The 26,789-nt window shown below is 41.0% G+C and overlaps 1 protein-coding gene across 3 annotated transcripts in view; it reads right to left on the bottom strand.

Moving 5' to 3' along the window:
- The window catches only part of Rmnd5a (required for meiotic nuclear division 5 homolog A), a 50,018-nt gene extending 23,360 nt beyond the window's left edge, over positions 1-26,658 (bottom strand). For all 3 annotated transcript variants that reach the window (XM_028762411.1, XM_028762412.1, XM_028762413.1), the window contains exons 1-2: positions 26,425-26,658; positions 12,767-12,909 (exon numbers count right to left, since the gene is read on the bottom strand). In XM_028762411.1, the coding sequence (XP_028618244.1) occupies positions 12,767-12,909; positions 26,425-26,566 (285 nt within the window). In that variant the 5' untranslated portion in view covers positions 26,567-26,658. The remainder of the gene's footprint in view (positions 1-12,766; positions 12,910-26,424) is intronic.
- Between the last annotated feature and the right edge of the window lie 131 nt (positions 26,659-26,789).

Genomic DNA, 26,789 nt, shown 5'->3' with positions numbered 1-26,789 from the left:
GTAAAGATTTAACACTGACTTCTGTGAAACCAAAATCAGTAAGCCAATTTCCTGGCATTATATTATAACAATATTTTCAGAAGTATGCTAGAGTAATCTGTTAAAAGCGTGCTCAATGCAGCATTGTCTGGAATGTGAAGGATAGAAACACACACACCCTTATCTCAATCAACATAGGACTGCTACATGGCACAGCCCACTAACTGCAGTTCTGAGGCTGGGACTGAGGAGACAGGTGGTGAAAAGGGCGGTTTCTATTACTGGGCCTATATTTGAGCTATGGATACTAGTTCTGACCCCATAGTGCATACTTTAGACTTTGAAAACTAAAGTAAGGTAGACTGACTACTCAGAAGTACAATCAAATGGAAATTGTGACCCACAGAGGACTAGCATCTGCCTTCAGAGGGCAGCTCAGATGTGTTCGGCATACAAGAAACCAAGCACAGTTCACATGGTATGGAGGAGGAAGTGACAAGCATCAAAGCCAAAAGGACAATGCTGAAACCCAAGATTTCCAAGCTATAATTATAAAAATGTCCCCAAAAGAGGACAAACACTCTTTTTTAAAAAGGATTGTTGTTCTCTCTTTCTACCACATGAGATCTAGGGACAGAACTCAAATTGTCAAATTCTGAAGCTGTCTTTTCTGGCTGAACCCAATCTCAGGCCCCAGAAGGCAAACATTCTTGAAACATCAAGGACACAAAGTAAAGAAACTTAGGAAACTTCCAAAAAGGACAAGAAATCTCACTTGAGAGCATTGAAATGTTAACATCTAAACAAAACAAAAATGGACCAAAGACCACGGCAACCAGCTGAGGAAAAAAATAGCCTGCTGGACTGAAGAGATGATGGTTCAGTTGAGCTAGACTAGTTCAGATTCCAAGCACCCATATAAAGTTGAATACAATAGCACATAGCTGCAATCCCAGAGTTCCTATAGCAAGCAAGATGGGAGGCAGAAACAGGAGAATCTCCAGAAGCTCATAAGCCAGCTAGCTTGCATACATACATAGCATGAACAAGAACACCTGAGGTTGTCATGTGCAAGTAAGTGTGCATGTGTGCACACGTATGTAGGAGGAGCTAGAGGAGTAACGAGAGGAAGAGGAGGGAGGAGTTGGGAGAAGAAGAGAAAAAAGGAAGAGGAGGAGCTAGAGAGGGCAGAGATATAGGAGGATGGAGAACCACACAGGTATGGAGAACACTCATTCGGAACAACTTATAAACTTATAACTAGGTTAGCTAATTGGGATACAACTCTCTTTGTATGGGCATCTTGTTATTAATCACTGTCAAACATATAAAGCCTTTGATTAATCTATAAGAATTAGAGTCTCATTCTCTTACTGGGCCCGCATGGATGGTGGAATGGTCTGGGCAATGCCCTGCCTTGCAGATACAGCGTGGAAGATTGGCAGAGCCATCTCTCACGCTGGCATCTAGTGGATGGCAGTGCTGGTGTTTCTGGCGGGCCGGTTCTAGCTGCAGTGCACACGTGGCCTCAGGCCAAGAAACATGGCGGCTGGGCTAGGCAGAGCCACTGCAGCTTAGATAGTCGGATGAACCGGAGGCCAGTTTTAAATAATTACCACAACACACATATGTAGATTTAAAAGAAAAGAAAAATGGCCTGTTACTTACAGAAGGGACAGAGGGACTATCATTTCAATGATTATAGATTTCACAACAGAAACTATGGAGTTAAAAGGATATTATAGTACCCTGCCCCCTTCCCAACCTCCCACCCCGCTAAAAGAGGATCAGTATTCAAGAATTATATATCCAGTAAAAATATCCTTCAGAAAGGAAGATGAGGTAAGCATTCTCAGACAAAGAGGATTTTGTTTTGGCAGATTTACATCTAAGACTAAAAAAAGAAGTCCAGTGAAGGTGGCACATGCCTTTAATCCTACCACTGAGACAGGCAGATTTCTGTGAATTCAAAACCAGCCTGGTCTATAGAGCTAGGTCCAGGATAGCCAGGGCCACACAAAGAAACCCTGTCTCAAAAACAAAACAAAACAAAACAAAAAAAGAATGAAGAAAGAACAAACCTGTATCATGGTCTCAAAGCTTTCTGTCTAGTTCATTTTTTGCCTTCTTTGCCATTTCATAAGTCTCTATTGCTTAATTTTTAAAAACTACACAAATCAATGAAACATGATTATCTGGATATACCTGAAATTACAATTCCTGGCAACCTTTGCTAACTAGCCTAACCAGTAGGATACTAGTTTACAGAATATAAAAGAATAGCCTATAAGTAACCTACAGCAGCAAACCAAAATGTGTTCTTTTCCAACATTGAGCACATTTTCCATAGTGATCTTTCCTGGTTTTAGTTGTCCTTGAAGGAGCTAAGGTAAATACATCAAAATCTGAAATCACTCAGGCAAAGTGAAAGCCAAAACTCTAATATCATTATGTCTTAATTTTATTATAAGAGACTTTTTCATTTTCAATTTCTATTTACTGTTTGACAATTTTGTACATATATATAATATAGTTGTATCATATTCATTCCCCATTTACTGCCTTATTGGTGCTTCTAGACTACTTCTTCCTAGTAAGAACCTCCTACTTTAATGTCGTTTTTCTTACTACTGACTCACGGGTTTAACTGGGGTTACTTCCATGAACACAACCAGAGTGTTATTTACTGTAGTATGGGTAATTTAACAGCGAAGAAAAATTATTCAGAAAAATTATCCTCCAGCAGCCATCAACTGTCAAAAGCTCCTTCACCAGGAGTGGGGGCTCAGGAGCCCTCCTTCATCATTCTTATCTAATCTCTTGAACTAGAACCTAACAAGTGGAAAAAGCACAAATAATCTAATGCTAAAATGATGCACACATGGACTGACTGGTCCACAGCACTAATGAAGCACAATCACCTATAAAGGTTTTGCATTTTACTTCTACTTATCAGAAATCCTACATTTGAAAGTTGATTCATGGCAGGTAGGTCATTGACACTTTAAAAAAAAAAAAAGCAATTTACATTTTGTGTGCTATAACAACCAGAAAACTGGACTGGTGGTATCTTGCTTTTCTTCTGGACTAGAAACCACACAGTAAGATGGAGGAGCTATTTTATACCCCAGAGGCCATTCAAACAAATAAAATAATGGGTATCTACTGATGTAATTTATTGCAAACTCAGAGTCTGCCTAATTCTCCACATGCCTAAGCATAGGTAATAAGCAATAGCCACCTAAGTTACACCCCTCACTGGTTTATGAACAAACACGGCTAACAAACACTGCCTAAGGTCAGACCAAGCCTTTCTTTCCTTCTGCCTTCTCTCTCTACAGCTGCTTTTAAAATAATCTAACAGTTATCATTATCTGCTCAAATAGTATAATTCTTTGGATAATTAATTTCCTTGAGATATATAATAAATGTTTATTGAGAAAACTTTTAAAATTCTAGCATTTAAACAATGTTATGGAGTTTTACAAGGATTCTCTTCACATCTTCACTTTTTTTTTTTCCTTGACATCTTCATTTTCTTAAAGCCTTCTACATAGGTAAGAAAAAGGGAACAGTCTTTCCAGTAGAATTATCTTTAATCACACCGAAACTTTGTAACATAGTTGTCCTCTTGGACAGAAGGATACATGTTTCTAAACTCCCTTCAACCACCTATTCTTTCACTTTAAACAATTAAGGAAGACAAGAAATCCTTTCACAGTTTATATTCTGGTTGCACTGAATAAAATTTAAAGCCAAAACATAAATGTATGTTGAGGGGATGCAAAATAAGTCACCTCCCTTCGTTATAACTGCAGGTTCTTACTCACTATTGCATCAGAGCTGGTATTCCTCACAGCTTCTGTTACTAGGTGACCAAACACATCTACAAGGCTACCCAGGAAATCAACAACACTATAAACCAGCAGAAGCACTAATGTGAGGAGATACCTCTCTATTATTAGCATCATCTGCTTTACTTTTCCCTTTCATATTTGTAAAACAATGAGATTTACATAGCATTTAGGAAGCATAGGCCAGAGGATCTTGAGGTCAGCCTGGGTTACTCAACAAACTAAAACCAAACAATATGCCAGGCATGGTGGCACATACCTTTAATTTCAACACTTGGGAGGCTGAGGCTGGCAGATTTCTGAGTTTGATGCCATGCTGGTCTACAGAATGAGTTCCAGGATGGCCAGGTCTACCCAGAAAAACCCTGTCTTGAAAAACAAACAATAAAGCAAAGAGAAGCCTGGCATGATGATCTTCAGGAGGAAGGATTCACACAAAAACCAAAAAGGAAAAAGAAAAGTGTGTCCATTTGTGCAGGACGCAATAAAGCTTGGAAAGAGAAAACCACAACACACTAAATCTGGAGACTGAATAGTGGAAAAGCACAAAACTTCATCACATACCCATGAGAACTAAACAGCCTATATATGCTATCTCTTTAACCACCTTACGAATACAATCAAGTAGGTTTCAAGAGTGGTTTTTATTGCTCACCTAAATACATTCGTGAATCACAGTTACTGAGTAGTCCATGATAAAACAGTATTTGCTTTAATTCCTAAGTGCCAACTCTCAGTGTTATTTTTAAGCTTTCCATCTACTTTGAAGAAAAAAAATGGCATATGAACCCAGCAACAGGTTACTGTTGCACCTACAAGGAATTGGTTTTCTTTTTCAACATCTAGTTAATCTGGCTTAGTAAGATAGAGCAGACTCCAAAGGACTCTCAACAGAGAGTAAGGAGACCTGGACTGGGAGAGATCATTCTCTCATATTCAACTCACAAAGATTATGGAAGCAAACCTCTGTTGGGAGCCGCCACGAGAGCTGACAAAGTCCGCCATCGCTAGGTGGCGCTGTCGCCCGTAATTCTTCCTAGTACCAAGTAAACTGCGCATGTGCCATGGTTAGCCCGCCAAAGCTAAGCCCATCCCACGGCGTTTGGCGCGCTACGAGTAAGCAGCCAATCAGGGGGTGAATACCCCGCTCTGGGGTATATAGGCAGTGCTTTCCCACGCCTTCTTCGTCTTCTTCCACCATCTTGGTTTAGGGAAATAAACGTGTTCATACGGAAGGATTCTGGCGTGTGTGTGATGTGTGTGTGTGCGCGTGTGTGTATGTTTTTTGCCGGCGAGACCACTACACGCGCGCCCCGCACAAACCTCCAACTGAAAAGACAGACAGGCAATCTATAAGAGGAAACCATGGGCAAAAGAATATGAAATTCACAAGAGGTCATCCTAATGGTCACATGTGAAAAAATGCTCCATCTCAAAAGGCAGGCAAAGTGAGTATGGTCAGATACTATTACACACCCACCTGGTTAATCTTCAAAGATTTTAGTGTCTGGCCATTGCAAATGTGATGAGAAATGAGGGAACAGCACTGTCACAAATGCTGACCAGATTTTAACCTGGTATAAACCCTAAGGAAAAAAATCTGGCAATACCCTGTAAAGCTGATGCTAAAGTTCAAGACCTATGAGGAAATAAACCTGTACTTAGCATATGCTAGACAGCAGTCCTTCACAAGCTATGGCTGGGAATGAGCTCGGCAGTGTAGCACAATCAGCAGCATAGGTGGAACTCTAGATGCCAACACTATCTTTTTTGACATCCTATTACCTCCTCTGTACGATACTCATACCTCTGCTTTGGTATTCAAAGTAAAGAGAAAGATAGGTTCATACTGCTAAGCTTTTACTTTATAAGCATAAAGACATACTAAGCCACACCACAGGCTGCACACTTACAAAGGTAAACATGCTCCACAACCTCCTGTCTGTCGCTCCCCATCACTCAAGGATCTCACATCCCCATCTGCTGTCTCTTATACAGAACAGAGAAATGCCAGTGACTTATTCCCCCCAAAGATGGTAAACATCCTTTTCCACTTTACAAGGAAAGAAGAAAGACTCCGTGCATACTGCAGGTGCTCCTAAGGCACTGAAGATCACTTCTCCCAAGGAATTCTAATTCAGAAGGTTCCTTCAAGTCTCAGCTCTAGGTTTTAATCTCCGTTTTCCCTATTTCTCTGGCTCTAACATAACCCTCAGTTTTCACATCATACCTAGGACTGCAGTTGTTGGGATTCAAATTAAACCACTGCTCATGTAACTAACGCACAAAATGTTCTACCAATATTCATCCAAAGTAAATATCTAACCTGAGAAGACGAGCCTGAGTCAGTCCTTGCCACCAATCTACATGATGGCACATGTAAAATGATCTCCACTAGAGAAAACAAACTTTTATTAAGGTTTGATTAGTGTTGTTGTATGTATATGATGTGACTGTGAAAACAGGTGGACACATGACTGCCACGGCACATATACGAAGGTCAAAGGGCAGCTTGCAAGAGGAATCAGTTCTCTCCTTCACGAGTTCTAGGGATCAAACTCAGGTCACTAGTCTTGCTCATTTTGTACTTTTTGCTGAGCCATTAGAAAATGAAAAAAAAAAAGAGCACATAAAAAACAAACTCACTAGGAGGTGGTGGTGCCCACCTTTAATCCCAGCACTAGGGAGGCAGAGGCAGGTAGCACTAAGTTTGAGGCCTGCTCTATAGGGTGAATTCCAGGATAGCTAAGGCTATAGAGAGAAACTGTGTCTCAAAAACACAAAACAACACAACAACAAATTAATTCAAAAATCACTTAAACTGAGTGTGGTAATAAATCTGTACACATACACCACTTGAATCTGGTACAGTCTAGATTTATTTCTACAATTTACTGTATAGGTCTTTTTGTGCCTTTTGGCCTAATATGCCATGGGTGCTAGACCAAGCCCAGTATTTCATCTTCTACCTTCCTGATCAGGTAAAGTGGGAATACACCAGTCCAGAGGAATCATCTGGCCCTAATCCTATGAGACCTGACTACCAGGCTTTCTTCTGTGGTCTGCACTATAATTCAATAAACAGTTATCATCTAAATAATGTAGCTTCATTCAGTTTGAAACAGGATTTTATTTTAAAAACAAAAATTGTAATGCTTATAACCTAGAGCACATATATAACAGATGGCAGAGAAAGCAAAACTCCACTCAGCTTCTCTCCAGAGAGTGGTTTTCAAGCTCCGAGGGGCAGAGGCAGGGTAGTTCCATACCAGTGCTTACGTTCAGTAACCAAGGAACCACAGATCATCTAGCTGTTAGATGCTGGGTTCTTATAGAGAGAAGTTCTTTTTACTCAAGCAAGTTAGTTTTAAGGAAAGGGATGGGCAGGGGGATAATGCTTCAGAGATGCTCCCTCCTCTCTTGGCACCTGTGCTATGTCTCCCACCTCAGACCAAATTCCTTCCAGGACCACTACCCCACTTCCAGGACACCTCCCAACCTCATATAGTCCCAGACACCCTGTTCTAATTAGGGTTAATATTGTTGTTAGGAAACACCATGACCAAAGCAACTTAGGGGAGGAAAGGGTTCATTTGGCTTACATCTTTACACCACGGTTTACCATCAAAGCCAATCAGAACAGGAACTCAAAACAGGGCAGGAACTGGGAGGCAGGAGCTCATACAGACGCTTGCTCTGCATGGTTTGCTCAATGAGCACAGCCACCACCATATGCTGGCCCTCCTCCAACAATCATTAAGAAAATGCCCAGTAGGCTTGCCTACTGCTTGATCTTATGGAGGCATTCTCTAAATTCTCTAAGCACTACGACCCAAGTAGACAAGAAACAGAGCAGCTCTTACTGAAACCATGCAATTTCAAAAGAAAGAACTTCCATCTTGACCACAAAGGTCAAGCTACTTTACTACACCTAAAATAAAGTTCACCGGTGGCAGACTACATTTTTTTTTAAACTCTTAAGTTATTTGGGGTGGAGAGTAGTTTGGTATGTTTTACTTCATTCTTAGGGAATGCCTTCCTTGCTTTTTAATCACCATTTTCTCTTAATATCTGTCAGCTACCAACTCCCTTTCACTAATTCAAAAAATATTTCCCAATATATATATATAATTAATTTGTACTTCAGAATTCAATTTAGCTTTTTCTTCCTTTTTTTTTTTGTTAAAGAAATAAAACAATGAAAGCAAATTCTTTTGCCAGTTGTGGTGGCACACGGCAGTAGGATTTGCTGAAGGAGGCAGAGGCAGGAGGATCATGAGTTTGAGACCAACCTAAGCTTTTTCTTCTTAATCAGAGACATCTCCTCTTTGTAATGTCCTTGTTTCTCTTTTTAGTAACACACCTCTACTACAGAAGGATGCACTCACCACACACTGACTGAAGTCAGTCTACATCCCACTTCACCCGACTCATCTCAACGGCCGCTGTAAGCTAAGCACAGACCTAACTGCTGCATTATCTTTGATCTATTCTTAAACCGGTCATACTGACATAAAATTCAAATGATTACCTCATTTAAAAAATATTAGCTACTTAACTTTTGATACTATCTTCCTTTATCATCAGCATTTTGTTTCCCCAATGGTAGCTGCTCCACCTAGTGGCAGAAAACCAGTTTGAGCAATGCAGTTAAATCTTTTAAACCACCATTTCACCCCAACACCACCCTTGCCATACCTCACTTATTTTCAAGCAAAGTTTAAGAACAAATTCTCAGTTGAAACACTTTGCAAACCCTGGTATGCCCTCCAGACTATATACTGAGGGTACGGTGTTTACCACCTCCTCACCTCAGTTCCTCGTAAGTAAATGAGCATAATATACTAGCATCATGGGACACATAATGCACGGAGAGCACTCAGCTCAGTACCACAGTCAACTCTGTAAGTGACAGGACGTCTCCCCATCCCTGACCTCTACTACTTCCATCCTATATGTCAAGCTAACCCTCCTTTGCTTTCTCTACCTTCTTTGTTCCTTTTGGTCACCTACTGGATAAAATTCAGGATGGAATTCATAATCCCTGCATCTTTACCAACCTGATCTTTCCTAGTTTCAGGAAGAGAACCTTCCCTAAGCAAGCCAGTCCTTCAGTCTTTACCACATGTTGCTCTTTTGTTTTCTACCCTAACAGAAAACCTCACTTCATAGTTTTCCTCTTCTGAATCTTACACATTCTTCCAAGTCATATTTAAGATACTAACTCTGAAAACCTTAGATTAGCTAAAAACGATAAACAATAAACCAATATTTCCTTTACAGTTTCATGAACACGTATGGTTTATTTGCCTCAGAACTTTTTCTATTATTTTATGTAAGAAAACCTAGCACTTTTTACAAGTCTAGTTAAGATTTCTAACATATAAATAACATGTATTATTTTTAGTTCTTAACTATAACATGCATCTTAGAAATTTAAAAATTTCAGCATTATTCACTATTCATTTTAGCCACTCCCCCTTTCCCCTCTGAATACAATTTCTAAAAAGTAGGAGGCAGAAAATTAAAAAATAACCCCACACACTCTTTCCTTTTTAAAAAAAAAATGGATTAAATAAAAAACAAGACAAAAAATTTCACAAAATCCAAGGATTAAAATACTTTAATAGGCAACACATTAAAGTAAATACTTCACATACACACCTAATAGATGATGCCTGCCTGGATGGTCCTTTAAATGTGCCTTTTTAGGGCTGGAGAGGTGGCTCAGCAGTTAGGACCACTGGCTGCTCTTCCAGAGAACCTGGTTCAATTCCCAGCACCCATATCCAGCTTATAACTGTGGCTCCAATTTTAGGAGATCTGGCACCTTCAGACATATATGCAGACAAAATATTAATGCACATAAAATAAAAGCTAACAAATCTTTTTAAGTTCCTCTTCCCTTAAAAAAAAAAAAGGTCATAATCTATGTTCCTCTGTTTTAAAATCTTGTTTTGAATCTGTAGAAATTACATACTCACTGCTGTTCATAGGGCTTAAAGGTCTATTGTTTACATTAGACTGTTCACTGTTAATATGCTTTTTAAAACAACAAAGACAGCCTGCTCCTAAAGAGGCAACTGTTTCTCTGGGAGGAGCAAGTGTCCATGAAATGGCACTCACAGTCAACTAGACAGCATTCCAATCTATTGCAGGTTGGCTTGCCTTGGTACACACAATCCGTGGACTACAATGGTTTCAGCTCTATCCTGTTTACTCACCACCAATACCTGAATGTACCCCACCTGTACAGGAAGCTCCCAGAGCTGGCATACATCTGTCAAGTTCAACTTAAGTGTGTAGGACTTAACAAGCCAGAGGAGTCTTATGTAATAACAGGCTACAGATTCCTCATGTATACATAAAGCCTTTTCACAACATCTAGGAGCATCCAGTCGGAAAACAGCTTCCTCTTTTGGCAACATAGATGACAAAAATACAGACTATATGCGGAAAGATGCCTGAAAATGATCCCTACCATCAAGTACTTAAGTATTCAAGAACTACTGCTTTTCCTATGCTGGATGAAAAGAATCTTTGTAACTAAAACCTAAGACACTTTCCTAAAACACATTTCTGGAAGAAACTATTCTGTTTCTTTCAGAACTGTAGTTATTTGAAGTCCTTATAATTTCCAAGTACATGAAATCTCAAAACTGTGAGACTACATTAAATACCTAATAAGAAACATGTTTCAGATATCCTCTCCCAACCCAAGTCAGAATGTAAATTATTAACTATAAATGTGTTCCCTAGAGACCCATTCTCAAAGAGGTAATCAATTTTAACACCAAGTACATCTTACTTTGCTCAAAAACTAGTCAAAATATTTAACAACCTCTAGTGATGTTTGCAAAACCCTGCTGTATCTGGGAGAAGCAAGTCAACTACAGGAAGGGGCCTAAGAGCAAAAGAGAATTCTTATGATAATTATGGCAGGACTATAGAAATTGGTACTTAGCTGGAAGATGGCATACACACAAACCTGCTTTGACAGCTGAGACCATCCCCATTTAATCCAAGCAAGGGCTCTTGTCCCTGGTAAGACTGGCTCTGCCTTGGACATTAGCTCTTCTCATAGTAACAACACTCGGTCTACTGCCCAGATGATGACTCCCTTAGTAAACGCAGAGAGCAGCAGGCCCAGTGATTCAGCAGATCATCCAGGAACTTCCAAGGGTTCTCTGTACCATCAGAACCACCAGGATGTTTTGGTCACACAGATCTGAAGCTTCTTAAACAAATGCAATGGTTCCTCACTCATAGATGATTTAAGACTGTCTCTCAAATACCCACTCCATATACATCCAAACAACCACTTCAGGTACCAACTGATAACTTCCAGTGCCACCACCCCCTGATGGTGTGATACTAAGTTTACTTCCACGGCCATGTTCACCCACATCAAGTTACCAAACAGGTTCCAAACTTCAAAGGTATTTCAGAGAATACTCACTGCATTCCCAGCCTTTGCTGGTGACTGCCACACTAACCCAAGACCATCACTCTGATGGGCCACTAAGACTTCCCTAAGTCATACAGTCCCCAAAGCCTCTGCCACTTGCAGTCCTGTAGTACCACACCTACCAGCAAACAATCTCTTTAGAAGCTGTCCTGACTTAGGCACCACTAAGTCTAGCCTTTCAATACTTTTACACCACAGGGTAACTGCTAACAGTGAAACTGTTCTTGCATTTCTTGGACGCTCCAGATTACAGCGGCTTCTACCATCTATGTTCTACAACCATCACTGAACACACAGGGGAAGTGGCTCAAATAGGTTCAGGAGGTATATTTGCTACAAAGAGGTCTCCACCAAAAGTCTGCCTCTTCTTTCAAAAGTTTACAACATATAAACACAGATGGCCAGTCACACTCCCTAATAAATGGAGGAGTCAGAGACATCAGACAGAAAACTTGGCCGATCCTCTTAAACTCCATCCAGACTGTGAACCCCATGGGAAAAACAGCTTCAGTGCTAAAAATGGCAGGTGTTTATGAGTCAATCACTAAGTCAAGGATAGCTTATTAAAAACTATCACTAGAAAAAAGAAATCACTTAACAAAAATGATTTGCCTGGCTCCCTAACAACCAAGTCACTCACCTGAATAGAAGAAAACACTAAAGAAAAGCAACTAGCCTGCCTACAGAAGACAAGAGTTAGGAGGGTAGGGTGAGAGGGACACATACGGAGTGTTAGTCTAACCATCCCACCACAATCCCTGGGCATAGCCAGTAACTCACTTATGAAGCAGCAACTTATTCCTATAAACAAACTCCCACACTGCAACCTACAACTTCTCTGCAACTTTATTCATCAGGACTCTAGCCATAAAAGCAAATGGAACAGTAATGCTATAAAAGGCAAGAATTTTATTGCCTTATTTTTATTTCTGTTTCTCAAACAACAGCAACAGGGAACTTTTAACAAGGATAACACAGTAAGCAAGACCTGTAAAAGTTATCTGAAGCAAAGAAGAAAGGAATGGCATAAAGTACTTTGAGAAAGAAAAAGGGATCAAGATGCTGGCAAAGGAAGGCTGTTAGAAACGCAGAGGCTCCTCTGTGGCTCTTGATGACCCGAGTTTGATTCCAGGGACCCACATGGTAGAAAAAGAAAACTGACTTTTTTTTTCTTTCTTTCTTTTTTTTTTTGGGGGGGGGGTTGGTTTTTCGAGACAGGGTTTCTCTGTGTAGCCCTGGCTGTCCTGGAACTCACTCTGTAGACCAGGCTGGCCTCGAACTCAGAAATCCACCTGCCTCTGCCTCCCAAGTGCTGGGATTAAAGGCGTGCGCCACCACTGCCCGGCAAAAAACTGACTTTCAAGTTGTCTTCTGATCTCCATTTCCATGCTCAGACATACACACAAGCATACAGCAAGTAACTAAAAGGACATTAAAAACAAAAACAATGTCTTCAATTCCATACCTTATCAATGGCTTTTCCGACTCGAGAAACACTGCTATGGATGTCTTTGTGGTCAGAGGCCAACTTCTGGACAGTGTCCTTTATTCTTTTGCAGCACTGTGTCAGAACAAGTGAAAGTGTCCCTGATAATTCAGCATCTTGACCTATTTAAAAAAAGAGAGAGAAATAAAAAAAATTTGGTGGCTCACTAAAGCAAACTCCACAGTGATAGGAAAAAAAAAACAAAGAAAAACCAGTATCTTTCTTGAAGCACATGGCTGCAGTTACAGATGTTATTTTTCAAGTGTACACTAAGAAATAACTGAAATCAAAAAATAAAATTTTACTATGAAATACAATATCCTTACCACAAACTGTTATTAAATTCATGTCTAGTGAATCCACTATGGGGCAGGTGACAGCAGTGAAACAGCAATCAACAACCCTTTTCCCTACGACTTACCTACTGATGCAAGAAAAACACCACAATAAGGCAAATGAGACATTGTGGGAAACATCACTGCTGAAAGGGAAGTGGGGGGGGAGAGATAGGGGTGTGTGGGATCAATCAACTGCAAAAACAAAAATCATGACAAACGGACACAGGAGCTCTAAGTAAATGACATAACTAGCTGCCTTGGGAGGAGAGGATGTATTCCAACAGGCAACAACAGAAGTCCATCCAAGAGACGGTGGATTCCTGGTTTTTATAGGTTCTTTTTTGTGCTGTAAAGACTAGTTTTTACTATGAGTGACAGAAGGAAAGAGCCACGACACTGTTTGAAGCAGAGCAAGTACCTACTGATATTTTAATATCACTGCTCTGATGGACAAGAGGAGGGCAAGAACAGATGCAGGACAGCAAGGTGAACAACTGTGGCAACAACCCAATTGACAGCTCACAGCCTAGCACATTCTGACTGGCCTAGAGGAAGGGGAACCCTCACAGTTGTCTCCAGGTTTTATACTGAGCCAAGTACAAAGGTGCTGCCCACAGATGAAGCAGAAAGATGCGTACACCTGAGGGCCAGGAAAGAGGGAGGTTAAACTGGTACTTACTAAACTGGAGACAGCTGCATATGCAGGCCTGGAGGTCAAGATCAGCGGCAGAACCAGAGAGACCAACTGGTGCAGCAATGGCACACGAATTATTTTTAAACTATGAAACTAAATGAAAGCACTGTACAGATTCAGAGAAGTGCTAAAAGGCACACATGAAGTAGAACAGAAAAGCAGACTAACAGACTACTGAAGCCTAATGATAGGGAGGAAATCAAGTATGGTGTAAAGAAAATCTGCCAAGGTACAGGGAATAAAAAACGATGCTAAAAACACTAAGTAAGCTGTAGACTGAACACTGGTCACTGGATTTATAGCACAAATGTCATAATCACAAGAATAGTTTCTCTAAAGCTTCCCGAAAAAACATCCTACAAGGTTTCAGGTATTATGGAAAAGGAATACAGTAAGTAAGGCAACCTGAGACACAAACAGAAGGCAGTGCTTACAAGGTGTCCAATTTGTACAGGGCAGCCCAAACAGAAATACCCTCAGCTCTAAACACAACCACACAAACTTTAAGCCAGACAAGTCCAACTTCAAATACAATTTGTCTACTTTTGCTCCTTTGCAGCAGCAGCTTTTAACTGCACCAACGTGGGGTACTGAAGTCTGTACTAAACCTTGCCTAACTTCAGTGGTCTTCCTCTACAAATGGCCTTCCTTCTCTACAAACTTCTTGGTCCACTGAATTACTCCCTCTTCTGAATCCCTGCTAACTCCTGTTCTCTCCACCATTCCATTCCTCTGGCACTCGTTCATACCATTTAACAATTTCTGTATGTTACAGAACATACTGTATGGACAGTATATTTGCAAATCATACTCTTAATATATCAAGAACAAAGCTAAACTTACAAGGAAACACACACACACACACACACACACACACACACACACACAATGTATCAAGATAGAGATATAACTAGGAGGCCAGACATTTGCCTAGCTTGTGTAAGGTTGTAGGTACAACCCTCAATACGGCAAAAATAATAATAAAACAAAAAACACTATTCCAATTCAACAACACCACGACAATTCAATTTAAAGACAGCAGAAGGTGGGGGAGTAGGGAGCTGGCTTAGTCAGTAAAGGGCTTACTACACAAGCATGAGGATCTCTACCTCCCACATAAAAAAGCTGGGTGCAGCAGCACATACCTGGACCCCACTGCTGAGGAGACAGAGGCTGAAGAGTCTCTGGTGGTTGCTGGCCAGACAGTGTTACTGAATTAGTGAGCTCCAAGTTCAGTCAGAAACCTGAGACAGTCAGGCACTACATAAAGATGGTTCAGTAACAATGGGCACCTGCATGATGATGCGCAAGAGGCTGTGCCATCTAGCTGTGTAACTACATGACAATCTTCACCTTCACACAACAATGAAACTCCTTAATGGCATTTCTCCTGAATGGTAATATGTTCCTGCAGTTAAGCAATGCCTTCCTATCTGGAAGCTCAAGAAACTATTGTGGAATCACCTGAAGGAAAGCCATGCTCAGAGAGGATTCACTAACGCATTTTCAAATATACTCGGTGGAAAGCAGCCAGAGGTAAAAACGGGCTTGAAAATCACTAAAATTACCAGACTGACCGAGACAAGATGAAACTTCTAAGTCCTAATGGGGAAGTCTTAATGTTTTTCTGAACTTTCTATGAAAACACAACCTGCTTCTAGAACTTTCCTGTGAAACAAATTTAACTTACTTCCTAGATATAAAATGGAAATAAGACAACCTTTATCGTAACAAAAGTAGAGCTCAGGCTGGCCACTTCTCACCCAGGATAAAGTCCTATGCTCACTGTGTCTTTCAATGTGATAGATTTCCTGGACCCCAAAGGAATGCACAACTGAGGAGACACTGACAGCATCGACAGTGACAGGTAAGGTCCCATCTAATATGACTTGATTAAATGACTATGAGCATTAATTAGAATGTTAAAACCAAGTACTCAACCTCTTAACACACCAGGTGAGTTAAAAATCATTTCTGTAATGGTAGGGATATAATTCAGTGATAGGGCACTTGCCTAGCATATAGGATCCCCAGTACAGGGAGGGGGACACTTTAAATGTAACAGAATAACATCTTAAAAATAAATGATATTTATATTATTATTTTGTTGTCATTGTTGCAGTAGTAGCTTTTAGAAAAATCTCACTCTGCAGACCAACTGGCCACCCATGAACTCAGTGACCCTCCTACCTCAGATCCCCCATGCTGCTACTAGGAATGGGCTACCACACCTGACTAGCACCTTCTGTTTCAGAAACAGACTTTAAGTATACTATTTTCAGAAGTGTAAGTCAGTGACTCCTCCAAAACCAGACATTCACCAAACTAAACTAGCCCTAACTGAGCTGACACGGTTTTTGTGATGCCTGGCTAGGAGTCCAGGTCTACCTGACAGCTTCTGTGCCTGGCCACTTCAGGATTTATGTTCATTAGTTTCACAGAAACAGTATGCTACAAAAATGTCTGTTTTATTAGCATTCTGTGCTTCTCAATCAGGGTGTTACACTTTGTTGTAACACCGGTCTATCACTCCCAAGAAACTAACTGAAGTACGGTATCCAATCCCTAACAGTTAACTATGATGACTGGTATATAACTAGCATTCAATAATTTGTGTTGTTGGTGGTGGAGGCAGCTTTCTTCTTTTCCTTTTTACAGGGTCTTGTTTTATATCCCAGACTGCCCCTAAACTCTCATTCCTCTTGATTCCATCTCCAAAGTACTAGGGTTATAAGGTGTGCATCACAACACCCAGCTCAATAATCCTTTACAAAATGAATATAAAAATAATAGATGGTGCATAATATTTTCGATTCCAGCTCCAGCATTGGAGACTGGTATTACCAACATACCCTAAAACTGCCAGCAGTTTCACAAACAGCAGTTTGTGGATTCCCTGGCCTCCTGCAGAATGTTTAGTGTCTCCTACATAAATAACAGCACTCTGGCCTACACTTTGCAAATGCCAACATAAGCCTGGAAATAATAGTATAAGTACCCCCCTTCCCAGTCCCACAGAATCTTCATATGCATGCACATACACATTCCTTCTCTTTCCTCCCACTATTTCCCCTAAACTATCATATTAGTCTATGTGTGCACATACTCATGGCACAGTAAGTCCTCCTACTCCCCTTCCCGTCATAAGTTCCTTCTCTCTTTCAAACACAGGTCTGTATTCTGACGTCACTTTAGAGTCAGCACCTTCATTTATAAACACTATTTTATATACCATTTTTCATTTATAAATAAAAATATCCTAAGTTGTGTTAAAGATAAAGAGACACCCATCTCAATGTCTGTTTATCAAAGTGCATCCCAGCATGGTGAGATAGTTTATAAAGGTGCCTGCTGCCAAGCCTGATGACTTGAATCCTCAGAACTCACATAAAGCGGGGAAAGAACTGACTCCATAAAGTTGTTCTCTGACCTCAACACATATACACACAGACACATAAAGAAATAATTTTTTCAAAAAGTACATCCTGATATCTGAACATAGCAGAGTTAATATCTTAAAAGAAATATCTCACAAAGCTAAAACTAGAAAATTTCTAGTTATAGACTGCTTTTGATAAACCACCAATGTATTTTTAGTACTTTTTATCCTTTATTTGTTCTATATTTCTCCTTACTCATCACAGAGCTAAGAAACTCATGTGGCCAACTGTGATAATATTCACTCACATTCTGACCCATCTAAATTCAATGGAGTCAAAGATAGTAAAGCTGACAACTAAATTCCGACCCAGTGTTTGAACTTTCAAATTTGTCTGGTGCTTATTTTCATATGGGGTGGAGGAGGGTAATGCTAAACAGCACATGCATACACTGTTTTCAAAATATACCACTGTTAAAACCACAGCTGGTGGTGAGCAGCATCCAAATGCATTAGATTGAAACATCTGCCCATCGGCTGACAATCATAGTTCTAATTAGGTCTTTTAAAAAGGAGCTTAAAGGTGCCAATACACCATTATGTACAGGCTACCCAGTAGTCATAGGAGACACGGCCCTCTACAGTGGAGAACCAGTGAGGAAGGAAAAAAAAAAAAAGGCACTGCTAATATCCAAGAAAATTATGATTCAGATTTTCATAGTCTAAAGTCTACCACCTAAGATAAAAATATTTCAGTAAAAAATATTCTTAGAGCTGGGCGGTGGTAGCGTACGCCTTTAATCCCAGCACTTGGGAGGCAGAGGCAGGCAGATTTCTGAGTTCAAGAGTTCAAGGCTAGCCTGGTCTACAGAGTGAGTTCCAAGATAGCCAGGGCTACACAGAGAAACCCTGTCTCAAAAAACACAAAACAAAAAAAAATTTCCTAGAAACCACAGACTCTATCTATATATTTTTATGAATATGCTAGAGGCAAAATATTAGCTTATAAATATTACATATACTGCATTTAAGCTCTCCTGAGTTATGCACTTTCACCAAATGGACAGAGATCTTAACAGAATAGAGAAAACAAATTAGGAAACAAGTTATAATGCAGAGAGATAAAAGTCCATTTAGAAAACATAATCCTAACGACACCTAATTGAAAACTCAGATCTTGTAAATTTGCATTCCAGAATTCAATGAAAATAAGTTTCTAACGATTAGAACAACATAAACCCACAAGTACAAAGGGCTGAAATATAAGGGTACTTGCCTAACATGCATAAGTCTTAGGTTCAATCCAAGCATGAGGATGAAGATACATTCACATGTGATCCCAGTACTGAGTATAGGTGAGGGAATGAAGGATGGTCATGTTTAAAGGTCATCCTAGGCTAGGGATAGACAAATAGAATGATTCATTCTTAGAGCTTGAATTCGAACAAGTCAAAGGAATACTAGATATTATTAAGAAGACTAGGGTGGGATATTTTTATATCCCACTCTTTTATTAAGAGTCTTTTTTTTCCTTTGAAACCTTTTATTTTTGTTTATTTTTGTCTTTTCAAGACAGGTCTCACTATGTAGCCCTGGCTATCTTGGAACTCACTATGTAGATGAGGGTGGCTTTGAACTCATCTAAATGCTGGGATTAAAGCTGGGTGTACCACTATTCCTAGCTTAGAATCTTAATAGTTAAGGATAAAGTGAAAACAAAACCCTCAAAATGTCAAAATCAGTGGAGAAATGATGACATTTGGATTCAATTAATATTTGTGTGTCAAAGCCTTGGCCAGCAGTATTCCCTCATGTTACTAGTTCCTAGAGAAAAGACGTTAGGACTTAAAATTGACTCTTAAAAAGTCACCTGTCAGAGGGAACATGGATCTCCTTAAAAAATATTAAAACAGAAACTTGAAAAGCTAATCCTAATGCTAAAAATGACAAAGGACTATTTCATAACATTAACAACCCAAATGTGGTCACAGAGAGCTGTGGCCTTCTTGAGAGCAACCTTAAGGCCTATGCTACAGCTGTTCAATAGATAAGTTTTCAGACCTAACCCAGAGGAAGGGGACACACTCATCACGTTTACTCAAGATTAGCAAATCTGTAAAGAAAGCATGTTAGTTCGAGCCCTGCCTGACCATTTACAGCAGAGCAATGAACTCACAGATGAGTATTCTGAGTTAGGGACATTATCAAAGACCACTACATCAAACCACAAGCCTAGAGTATCAAGCAGGAAAATGGTACAGACAACAGTGTTCTTGGAGCAGAGAACTAACCAATGACCTTCACTGATAGGGTGGAGGACTTCAAAGCACATATGACAAGAACTACAGAGAAAAGACAGAGGGGCTGGGGAGATGGCTCAGTGGGTAAGAGCAATGACTGCTCTCCCAGAGGTCCTGAGTTCAATTCCCAGCAACCACATGATGGCTTACAACCATCTGTAATGGGATCTGATGACCTCTTCATGTGTCTGAAGACAGCTACACTGTATGCATATACATAAAGTAAGTAAATAATTCTTTAAAAAGAAAAAAAGGCCGGCCAGTGGTGGCACACATCTTTAATCCCAGCACTTGGGAGGCAGAGGCAGGCGGATTTCTGCGTTTGAGGCCAGTCTGGTCTACAGAGTGAGTTCCAGGACAGCCAGGGCTGCCCAGAGAAACCTTGTCTCCAAAAACAAAACAAAACAAAACAAAACAAAACAAAACAAACAAACAAAAAAGGAGAAGAAAGAGATATACAGGTACAAGTTTTTAAAGACCCCATATTCAAAATACAGACACTTAATTTCTAAGTATCTCAAGACTGAATAATTGAACCCAATGTAACTTTTAAATCTGAATTTCTTATTTAAAACAAAAAAAAAAAAAAAACAAGCAAACAAACTCATGTTTTTCCTCCCACTTTTCCAAGCTTGTTTTTTTCTTGGTTCCATAATTATCTCTTTTACTCCTGCTTGAAAGCTTGGATTAACCTTTTATTTTCCCAACCTTTATCCGACTCCGCCTGACTTCATCCTTGCACACCACTACTACTCAAGAACAGGCCCCAAATTCAACTTGAGTGCTGTGGGCAAAAGGCCTCCAATCATGCCCCTGCCCCATCCTTACTAAAGCGTCACCTCAAGACTCAATGTCAGTGTCTTCCCGTTTCTCTCTTTCCCCAGTGTCCATGATTTTAGAGAATGTTTCCAATTTCAATGCTTTTACCCCACTCTGTCTCACCATCTCCCTTTCTGTACCTCTGTTCTTGCCACCCTCTTCTGGCTCTTCATCCATCCTTCTGCTTCCCACACCTCCACATGCTATTAAACCCTACCAAAGGTAGGCAGCACCAACCCTAAACCAGCCTCCTTTCTCCACCATCATCACCTCGTGGTGCATATGGATGTCTTCCTTTACAAGGCACTGTTTCTGGTAAAGTTCAGGCTGGTCTCCATCTCCCTAATTACATACAAACTTCACAGACACTTATCCTTTGTAACTTTTCTAAAACAAGCTATACCTGTATATTTCTGGGACAGCCCCTGAGCTGTGTTACTATCCAAAATTAGAAGACACCTAAGAGATGATCTTAGAAATGTCTTTCTATCTACTACATGGCATCAAAGCCATGTCAAACAAGTCTCCAAAGGTTCATGAAGTAAAATGATCCATTTAAGCTTACAGACAAGGTCATTTTAAACAGCTCAGTATTTACAATTATATGAACACAGGATACAAGGCTAAAGCTGGACAGTAAAGGTCAGGCTAGTCACTAATGCTCTCAGGGAACACAATGGTTGATTTAACCCAGAGTTCTTCCATTTTCATCAACATATGCTATGGGCAATGTGCCTTTCCCACACTCTTCAAGCTCTTCTTCTGCCTGATACAGGCAGGATGAGCAGAGCTCAAGGTGACCAGGAGTACAAAACAACAAAGTAACGTTGAGTTATTTTGCTAGCCATGTTCCTGTCTTTTGAGCTAGATCGGTCATCTTCATCTCTAAATGGGGAAAACTCTGAAAATGCAAATAATCATGGAAAGCATTAAAGATCGAAGACCAGACTTCCTGATGTCACCTTCTATGTGGAGCCTATTTAGTCATATGTTTAAAAATTTCACTTTAATTAAAATTGTCATGCCACTTGAAACCCAAAGAATATTGGATAACACACAAATCTAAATGAACAATGTTCCATGTAACAAACAAAGAATTGTCTCCTCCAGGAGCCTAGACAGGAATGGGCTAACCAAAGTTAAATCCGCTTTTGCTTTTAAGTCCAACTGGAAACACACTGACCTTTTATTTTCCTACTTAAAATAGCCTGAGTAGCTTGGCAACCCATCTATTCAGCTTTTACTGTGCTTGAACAATGGCATAGCCATCCACCCAAACTTTTATCTACGATCCACTCACAAGCTATTTTCCACACTAGGTGTTCATTGTAGACCACGCTATACTCAATTCAAAGCGCCAAAGTCATTCTTCTCTCAGGAGTATCTACTAACATTTAGCACAATTTCAACAAATGGGGCCTGGTTATGTGATCTAACCCGAGTTAGCTAAAAAGTAAGGTTTTTATGAGTCTACCAGGGCCTGATTCCTTCTATTTGTAATTTATACTTGACATAGGCAGGTCACACTTAGCATACAACACTCCCCTATATACACACATGCATATTCTTCAACATGTATTTGTAACAACATGTTTCTAGACCAGAAGCTTATGCACATTCAATCTTCAACCCTTGGCTTCTATTAACACAATAGTATATTACAACTAGATAGTATGCATTTCGACCTTGGTAATCTAAATATGAGTTTAAAATGTAACCTCCATATTTTTTATACTCATTTGCCTAAGCACACACTCACGCACACTCGGCACACACACAAATAAATGAATACATGCAAAACATTGTTTAAGATGCTTTTATATGTTCATAACTCCACACACGATGGTATCTTTACCAGTCCAGGAAATGTAATGCTAGTTAGGTGTAAATACACAGCCATTTTAAAAGGTGACACACAATCATACTTCCCCCATTTTTGAGGTGCTAGGCAATAAATCTACCATTACTGCAAATTCTTTTTTTTAATGGAAACTAGCCTCTCCACCTGTCAGGCAACGAGGATGTTCTGGAACAGTGGAGAAGCTTGTTCCCAGGAAGCTTTTTTTAAAATTCAAACTATCTACATTTATTACCTACTCAAAATAAGTAAAATTTAAATTTAAAAAAGCAAAATAATGTCTTTTAAGTGCTGGGGATACACAGATAGCTCAGTGGTCAATAGCTTGCCTAGTGTTCATAAGGCCCTGGGTTTGATTACCAGTACAGCCAAATTCCGTTTAGTAGTAATATAAAAATAACCAAAAAAAATTAATATGGCACATCCTTAATCTATAATTTCCCCAACTACACTTTAAGCGTATTGTGAAGCTGTTACCAAAATTGTTTCAGTCTCTTTTTTGTTCTTCTTCCCATCACAAAATGTTAACAAAAATTTTTATTGTATTTTCCACTAGGAAAATATTAAAGGGGGAAGGAGGAGCAGAGTCATCACAAGCCAGATCACTAAAATCGAAGTGTGCTTTGGTTTATTATACCTAATATCAAGTCTATGACCTCACAAGTAAGTACCCGTGTCTGGAACTGAGCTTAAATCTACTTAGTAAACCCTCCAGCATATGTGAAAATTGATGCACGAATGAGTAAGGCATCACCCACATCAGACTGAGAGCATCCTGGAAAAGATCCCCAGGCAACAGCAACCATGATGATCTAGAGCCAATGTCTCTCCTCTGGGAAAACTTGCACTGAAAGGGAGACACAAATCCGGCAGGAGTGCGTCCCTCTCCTTTCAGTTGGGGAGTTAATGAAAGTGAACTTCAGAATAATTCAGGCTAAGCAGCAGAGCTCAATACAACTCTTGAACATCTGACAAAGGTTAAAAAGTGGTCTTACTGTCTCAGACCAACACACTGGTCCCTGTTTTCCATCTGCCATGAACAACTCTGTCTACTCCTTCCACCTTGGACACCCCACTGAGGCCATTCTCCTGCTTCTGTGCCCTATCCAAGGCAACAAAGAGAAGCCACTGGTGTCAGGCTCCACAAAACAGAATGGTTCAGTTCAGCCGTTTTCCTCTAAGCTCTCCTAGCCTCTACTGGCCCGTCATATTCCTATTACCACCTTGGCTGCTCTAGAGCCACCCACACTCAAAACCCGAATTTCCTTCTTATATGTCAACATTAACTCTAGTGGACACTGGAGCTTCATTTTAAAAAGAAAAAGAAAAAAGAAAAAAAAACTTCCCCACCCTTTTTCCAAGCTGAAGAACTAGGGATGGATAAAGTGACAGCATAAACTACTTCACCAAATGTGAGCAACTATCCCATATCACCCTTATTCTCCTGAAGCATATGCATTAAGAAAGCTACATTTTAAAAAGACATAGCTAACACAGAAATTTCACATGGAACAATTTCAGGTTACAGAGAGGTCATTTTGAGCTGGCTGGACAGTTCCAGGTCAGCCCCTAAGGCTGATGTGTACAGCCTGGAGGAAGGATGCGACAAGGTGGAAGAACTTACAACCAGTTTCCAACAGATTCTCTAGCTACGTTCATTTAATATCGTTGTCTATGATCCCTTTTACCTCAGACATCCCACTGTAGACTCGAGTAAACCTAAGGAATTATAGCTTTATAAAATTGGACTAATTTCCCACTTCTGGTAGAAGATGCTTCTGCAACACAAGTCACCTACCAGTATGACACAATGACTGTCCCCTATCCTATCTGGCAGGTCCTACTTTCTCTTCTCCCAGAAATATTACCTATCACTCAGAAGCTTGGAGCATAAGGTCCTGAGAACCCTGACAGAAGCCCAATTGGAGCGCCTCTGTCAGATCACAGTAGCCTACCAGATTACTTGCCCAGAAGGCACATTCCAAGCCTTAAAATAGAGAGGTAAACTCTGCTTTCAATAGGCACACCTTTGAAAGGGGCATATTTGAGATTCAATATAATATCTACTGCCCATTACCTGCTTGAAACTTGAACTTAGAAATTAGTTGCTTCAAGAAGCCCACAATCAAATACCAAAGCATGTTTATCTTTACTCAAAAGAAACAAAAAAAGACTACCTTAAAAACCAGACCTAGTATCTGTATGCATTTCTTCCATGTTTTTAAACTACCTTTCAGTACATACTCCTATTCAAGTGATTAAAGGAAAATAAGTGATGCCATAGAGGACTGGCAGGCATTTGTTACACAGGAATGTTTTAAAAAAAAAAAACAGAGAGAGAGCCAGAGAGAGAGGCTGCCAATCAAGAGAACAAGCACAACTACGTGTTCTAACAGCATGGCATACTATGCCTACTTCCCCTCACACCACAGGTTTTGTGAAAAGTTCACTACCAGCAAAGAGGCCTAAAATCCCTGACCTGGCAATTTTTACTATCATTTTAACCATCTGGAACTTGACTACAACTTCCCTAAAACAACCTCACAACCACCTCTCTCCTCTTTCATACTCACTCTTCTGGAAAGGACTCTGTTTTCCATCTTTTCTCTCTCAAATAACCCCTCAATCTCTGATCTGGTCCCCAAAAAGGGACCATTCCTTCTACCTCTCCAGGTGTAGGCCCTATGCTCATTCTCTTTCCCTACTGGCTTCCTCCTTTTTGGTCAAAAGGCATCGATATCCTCTGGGAAAGGAGGGTGTTGGGTGTCTTTAAGCACTGAACTAGACCATCCTTGGATTGACTGCCTTCCACTTCAGTGTGCACTATTTTATTCTTAGCTCGAAATAATCTGGTTTGTCCACAAAATGTCAAGTACCAGAGCTAAGCAGCCTCTTTTTATCCTTTTCTGCCCTTTTCCTGTCTGCTCTACTTTGGTTGTGTTGAGAGCCTGACATCTTTCATCTCACATCCTATGATCTCCACTGTCCTCCTAGAAATGTCTGAGAACACAGGGGGCACACCGGGAATCCCAACACTAGAAAGATGAAGACAAGATTATAAATTCAAACCTGGCTTGGGCCACACAGTGAGACTCTACCTCAAAACACCACACGCAAAAGAAAACAACCAATTTTAGTCTCACATACATCAAGACCTTTGCTCTATGTTCATCAAACCCTTGAACTCCATCTTATGAGTCAAAATTCACCAGATTTCCTCACACTCCACCTTCTTCTGTTTGGATCAAGTATATCATCACCACCAGTTCAATAATCTTTTACACATGCAGCCATCAACATGTTTTCCATATATTTATATGGCGTTCCAAATTGACAACTGTGTCAGAAGTTGTCAGACTCCTTTACCAGGGAGGAGCAGTCATCCACAACTGATATGTTTGGGAAATCAAGGTGTAGTGGAAAGGAGAGAGGCAGGGCTAACACTGCCTTAATCTCACCTGCTCCATCCGCATTTCTCCCTGACTAGTAAATATCCCCCCTTTAATTTCTGTTCAGCCCACAAACTGACAAGGACCCGATCGCTTGAAGAAATCCATAATATTACAAGTCCTTTACCTCTCATTCAGAAAGAGTCAGCATTGTGGCTCCAAAGTATCAGACCTTTAATGTTATTTTTAAAACACAAAAACCTTTCCCAAAGTTAGCCCTGGCATCTGTGCTACAAGACGTAGGGCAACTGATGAAACAACCTAGGCAAACCACTTTCTAAGGAAAACTCGTTTTCTGAAAGAATTATTAACAAGCACAAACTGGACCAGGTAAGTCAAGTAACTAACAACTCGACAACTGCTCCGTCGGTCTCTATAGAGGCTACAGCAGAGGTGTTGAATGGTTCAAATCGGCCGGCTTCCTAGGAATTGAGTTTAGAAGAGCTGCCTGCCCACATCACTCCAACTCTGAAGTTGCAGCAGCGGCTGCTGTGGAAACCCACAGCTAAGAACATTCAACTAAGAACCACCAGGGGAAAAAAAGTCTGCGAGGCCGAGAATCAGACAAAGTCCTCCGCAGACCCTCTTTTATCACTCGCACACCTGCGGCCCGCAGGACCACGCAAGACCGCCCCCCCCCCCCGCGCCGCCGCCACCCCGAGCCGTGTGCAGCGGACTGCTCCCCCAGGCCACCGCGTTTCCGGGTGGGTCCGCGCGAGGAGGAAAAGTCGCCGCGGCCTGGGGACCAGCAGACGCAGCGCAGGGCCCCGACCCGCGCGCGCTCACGCGGCCGCCCTCACCGTGGCTCTGCAGGATCTCGTGCTTGAGGCCGCCGGTGTAGTCGATGAGCTCCTCCAGGCCCCGCTCGCACAGCTGCCCGTAGCCCGAGAACTTGTGCAGCACCTTCTCCAGCTCGCGCTCCACCGTCACGCACTGATCCATTCCGGAGACCGCGGCGTTCGGCTCCCCGGCGCCCGGGGGTCCACAGTGGTTCGGCCCGGGCCCCACCGAGGCCGTGTCCTGCTCCTCCTCCCTCAAGGCGGGGGGCGGGCGGCGCGAGAGGCGAAGGCAAGGCGGGCGCGCTAGCCGCGGCGCCGGGGGAGCCCCGCGCAGCCAGTGCCCGCCCGCCCCATGGCGCCCCGGCCCCGCCGCTCGCGCTCGCTCG

Source organism: Grammomys surdaster, unplaced genomic scaffold (assembly GCF_004785775.1).
Source record: "Grammomys surdaster isolate TR1022 unplaced genomic scaffold, NIH_TR_1.0 133, whole genome shotgun sequence".
Taxonomy (NCBI): domain Eukaryota; kingdom Metazoa; phylum Chordata; class Mammalia; order Rodentia; family Muridae; genus Grammomys; species Grammomys surdaster.
The sequence above is the reverse complement of the archived record's forward strand: the minus strand, read 5'-3'. Positions and strand labels throughout refer to the sequence as shown.